The following is a 5,206-nucleotide window of genomic DNA, read 5'->3' as shown; positions in this document are numbered from 1 at the left end:
ACGTGTGTATGTCTACATGAATTTGTTATATACAATGCATAATACCTCACCAAAAATAAAATCTATACAATTCAACTTTAGGTGACTTAAGGAAGATTATCATTAATGTCAAGTTTAATAGAGACGCAGATCTCACAAAACTTGGACGGACTTAGCAACTACGATGGCAGTTCGTATGAAAAATATAGCTTTGTTTTGGGAGCTGCAAGTAAACTGAGACTAGTGTGAAGTGAAGCTGGATTGTGTACCACATGTGTTACAATGGACACGGATTGTGTACCTAATGTGAACAGTGTAAACGGATTTTGTACCACATGTGCTCGATGGAGACGGATTGTGTACCGCATGTGTATGGTGGAGACGAATTGTGTACCTAATGTGAACAGTGTAAACGTAATTTGTTCCACATGTGTAAGGGGTAGACGGATTGTGTACCACATGAGTACGGGGGATACGTGTTGCTTATCATATCAGTTATTACTAAAATAATCACGTCTGCTAGGATTCTTTTTTTTCTCTCTCACACTTAACGTTATTAAATGTAAATCAACAAATGTTCGAGAGGTTAATTTTGTCTATATTTTTCCAATCTTTCGAAACGATACATCACTATTTTTAATATAATTAATTTTGAGTAAATTTAATGCATCAGATAAAAAATATGGCATTTTAATAAATTACACTCAACTGTTGATCAATTTTAACAAGAAAGTGTGCTGTATAAATGTGATTTAAGTTGCTTGCAACAGTAAAAAATAACCCAAATATAAATAATTTTCTATATAGGAACATAATTTGCAGCATAATTCAGTTTATTATTTAATCCAAGCAACTTATCTCTCCTATAATCAATATAAAGCAGGAATAATTTTGTAAAACGCATAAATTAATGAATAAACATTCAAATTTAATTTAACATCGATTTCCTATAAAATAAACAAAATTGCTCATATAATTTTACCTTAAACAACATATAAAGATAGGAAAGTTTTTAATATTGCTGGACAGTTCCGAGAAACAGATAAAATGCAAGGAAAACAAATATATCTTATGACTATTATACATGTTAAAACAAAGCAAAGCAGTAAATTTGGATACAATATAGAAGATACTGTAAAGGTTCTTTATTTTGTGAGGAGGACAAGAAGAGAATGAAGTTATGAAAACAACCGGTTACAACTAAGAACCAGGAAAAAACTGATTTTAAGAATACTAAAGGAGTTCCTGGAAAGCCCTAGAACCTGCAAGGGGGCCCTCGTAATTCATGAGTTCTGGTCCCAAAGGAAGGCCTTTGGGACTTACCTACAGGTCATCACTTTAATTAAAGATAATACAGTTTCAGAGACCGTATCAGATGTTTTTTAAGCCAATTTTGCACCGGATTCAGACAAATATTAAGACACGATAAACCGATCAGCTTGTTATATTAGACAAGTAATTATCAAAAGAAGGCCCCAAAAATGGATGACTATATCGCATGTTATAGTAATGGAAACTAATACTAGAGAAATATAGTAATCCTTAGGAGCATAAAATAACTCCCTAGGAGCATAAAATAATACAATCTGGTGCACATGTAAGAAAAAGGCCGCAAAGAAATAATGTTCATTATTGAACCTTAACCAAAATGATAACTACCATGTTCCACAAACGATAGGATGGAGCTGCTTAAGATTCCGCAATCTTCTATCGGTTTGAAAAGATCAGAGTTCCGGAGAAGTGACCTTGATGGATGCTGAAATATTGTCTTTGTTATATATCATGCCAGGTCATCCCCTGCTGCTGCTGCTGCTGCTGCTGGGGATGGTCTGTTCCTGTGATGGTGCCGGTATATAGTCCGCCACAGAGCCAGGTCTAGCACAGTCGTCGCTGGCACTCCCACACGAGAGCCTTAACTTGATTCCACCTTCCTCACCTGTCAGTGGACCTACCCGAGGACCACCATGGTCACCAAGACGGTAGGTTTACTCTCACACCTCACGACACTCACTAATAATAATCAGCATTGTTTTGAAACTTTACGTAAATCACATTTTGGCTCCAAATGTTGAGCTAAACTTGTTTTGCCGTATCTCTGATAATGACACTTTATTGCCTTGAATAATCGTTAGGTACCTCAGGCTTTTGCAGCACAGTTCATAAATTAAAGCAGAACTTTGTGGAGTTAGAATTTCTTCCTTGCAATATATTGCATAAGTATAAAATTATTTATTTTTAAACTTTTGTAAATTATTAATTTATATAAAAATAGAGTTTACAGCTACAGTCCATAATATTATGGCTGGTCTGCCATGTGTGATATTCCTGTGTCTCTCAGGTCATCGCCCTGGGGCTCCTGGCCACCTTCTGTGCTGTAGCCATGGCCGCCCCTGAACCCGGCGGTAGATATGGTGGTGGTGGTGGTGGATATGGCGGCGGTGGTGGATATGGCGGTGGTGGACATGGTGGTGGTGGTGGAGGGCGTGGATATGGAGGCGGCGGTTATGGAGGTGGTGGATATGGAGGCGGCGGATATGGAGGAGGTGGATATGGAGGCGGCCGTGGTGGCGGATATGGGGGAGGTGGCTATGGTGGTGGTGGTGGTGGCTATGGAGGCGGAGGATATGGTGGCGGTCGAGGTGGATATGGAGGAGGCGGCTATGGTGGCGGTGGGTATGGCTACGGAAAGTAATGCCCCAAACCATTACAAAAATAAGGTAAGTGCAGTTATTAATATAACAACCTACCATAATAATTATTCTATTCAAGATTCGTTTACTGTAATAGTTAAAATAGTATAAAAATCTAATATATTTAACACTGGGATTTTAATATATTTTTCTAGATTCATCAAACCATAAGACGTTGACCTTGAAGACTAATTTGTCCTTAAATCTCAGGTCATCACCAGGAGATAAGCACGACTACAACTCTGATGATGCTAAAATGTGATGCTGCGACGCTCTAAATAAACGTTTTATTTGTAAAGCTTGATTTATTATCACCTTCGATAAATTACCTTCTCTTCCAATTAAAGTCTTCCCCAACAATGTGCCACCAAACAATATCAAACATAAACCCTTAACAATGTGGAATTTGACAAAGAATACGAAAGCTTGAAGTAAATATATCAGTGAAGCAGAACAATTTATTGAAAGGAAGAAATCTGCTGCCCAAAAAATAAAAAACAGAATAAGATGTTCAGTATCTACATTCTAATAAATATCCATGAAAAGAATGCGTCAACCCCGAAAATCTATACAGCCAATATATGGGACAATACAGGTGCGAGGTGACAGAAGCTCATAGTACAATCTAAAACAAATACATCGAGAAAGCCAAAAATAATTAACAAAATCAGAGCTGATAACGAGAACGAACGTCTGATAAACTTTACTTTTTTTCTTAAATTGCTTATGTTTGTTGAACAGAGCCGTTCCTCGGAGACTTGGTTCACTCTCTTCTTTCATTCATTACACTCTGGATTTTTCCTCATACTCTTTGAGCTATCATAAATCTTGACGCTTATTTTGAGTATAATGTTAATATCATTAGCATTTAATGTATATTCCAATAAGAATACCTATGTGAATATATTGAGTTTGGAGTTGGGCTTAAAGACCTGTCAACCTCTGAAGGTATGTTAAGGCCACCACAATATATTACAGATTAATGAACACGTGTACTTTAGTCCTGAACTTAAGTGAACTTTCTGTGTATAAACACCGAAATGCGGGTTTTTGTCTTGTGTTCATATTCCTTGATGAATAAATATATGATGTTCATTATAAATTAACTAATTTAAAATAAAGCTTGTATAACTTATCCTTGATGACGAATTATTTGTCAGGTAAAACTCACAAGAAACAAATGGTACTCATTTGGATTTCATAAATATTCTTACGTGTGTGTGTGTCTTCGTGAATTAGTTATATATACAATGCATAATAACTCATCGAAAATAAAACCTATTCAATTAAACTTTAGGTGATTTGAGGAAGATTATCATTAATGTCAAGTTTAATAGAGACGCAGATCTCACAAAACTTGAAGGGACTTAGCAACTACGATGGCAGTTCGTATGAACAATATAGTTTTATTTTGGGAGCTGCCAGTAAACTGAGATACTGTCAAGTGAAACTGAATTGTGAATCACATGTGTACGGTGGAGATGTATTGTGTACCACATGTGTACGGTGGAAACGGATTGTGTACCTAATATGAACAGTGTAAACGAATTGTGTGCCACATGTGTAGGGTTGAGACGGATTGTATACTACATGAATACGGTGGAAACGGATTGTGTACACCATGTGCACGATGGAGACGGAATGTGTACCTAATGTAACAGTGTAAACGGATTGTGTACCACATGTGTACAGAGCATATCAGCTATTACTAAAATCATCACGTCTTCGGGAGACTTTTTACTCTCTCTCACACTTTACGTTATTAAATGTGAATAAACAAATTTTCAAGATGTTAATTTTGTCTATATTTTTCCAATCTTTCGAAACGATAAATCAATATTTTTAATATGATTAAGTTTGAGTAAATTTAATGCATCTGATAAAAAATAAAGCATTTTAATAAATTACAGTCAATTGTTGATCAATTTTAACATGAAAGTGTGCTGTATAAATGTGATTTAAGTTTCTTGCAACAGTCAAAAATAACACAAATATACATAATTGCCTATATATGAACATAATTTGTAGCTTAATTCAGTTTATCATTTAATCCAAGCAACTTATCTCTCCTTTAATCAATATACAACAGCAATAATATTTGTAAAAAGCATAAATTAAGGACTAAACATTCAAATTTAATTTTACATCGATTTACCAAAATATAAACAAAATTGCACATAAAATTTTACCATAATCAAAATATATAGATAGGAAAGTTTTAAAAATTGCTGGACTGTTCCTATAAACAGATGAAATACAAGGAAAAACAAATATATTTCAGGATTTTTATACATGTTAAAACAAAGCTAAGCAGCAAATTTAGATGCAATATTAAAGATTCTGTGAAGGTTCTCTATCATGTGAGGAGGACAAGAATAAAATGAAGTTCTGAAAACAACTGGTTACAACTAAGATCCAGGAAAAAAATGATTTTAAGAATACTCAAGAAGGCGTTCTGGGAAAGCCCTAGGACCTGGAAGGGAGGGCCCTCGTAATACATGAATTTTAGTCCATATGGAAGGCCTTTGGGACTGGCC

General features: G+C 35.4%; 1 protein-coding gene across 1 annotated transcript; it reads left to right on the top strand.

The window, feature by feature from the left end:
- Positions 1-1,943: 1,943 nt before the first annotated feature.
- Positions 1,944-2,671, top strand: LOC123767827 (keratin-associated protein 19-4-like). Its single transcript, XM_045757869.2, has 2 exons — positions 1,944-1,958; positions 2,318-2,671. The coding sequence occupies exons 1-2, from the start codon at positions 1,944-1,946 to the stop codon at positions 2,669-2,671; spliced, it is 369 nt and encodes a 122-aa protein (XP_045613825.2).
- The last annotated feature ends 2,535 nt before the right edge of the window (positions 2,672-5,206 follow it).

This window comes from Procambarus clarkii, chromosome 67 (assembly GCF_040958095.1).
Source record: "Procambarus clarkii isolate CNS0578487 chromosome 67, FALCON_Pclarkii_2.0, whole genome shotgun sequence".
NCBI classification, from domain to species: Eukaryota; Metazoa; Arthropoda; class Malacostraca; order Decapoda; family Cambaridae; genus Procambarus; species Procambarus clarkii.
This window is presented reverse-complemented; position numbering and strand designations above follow the sequence as displayed.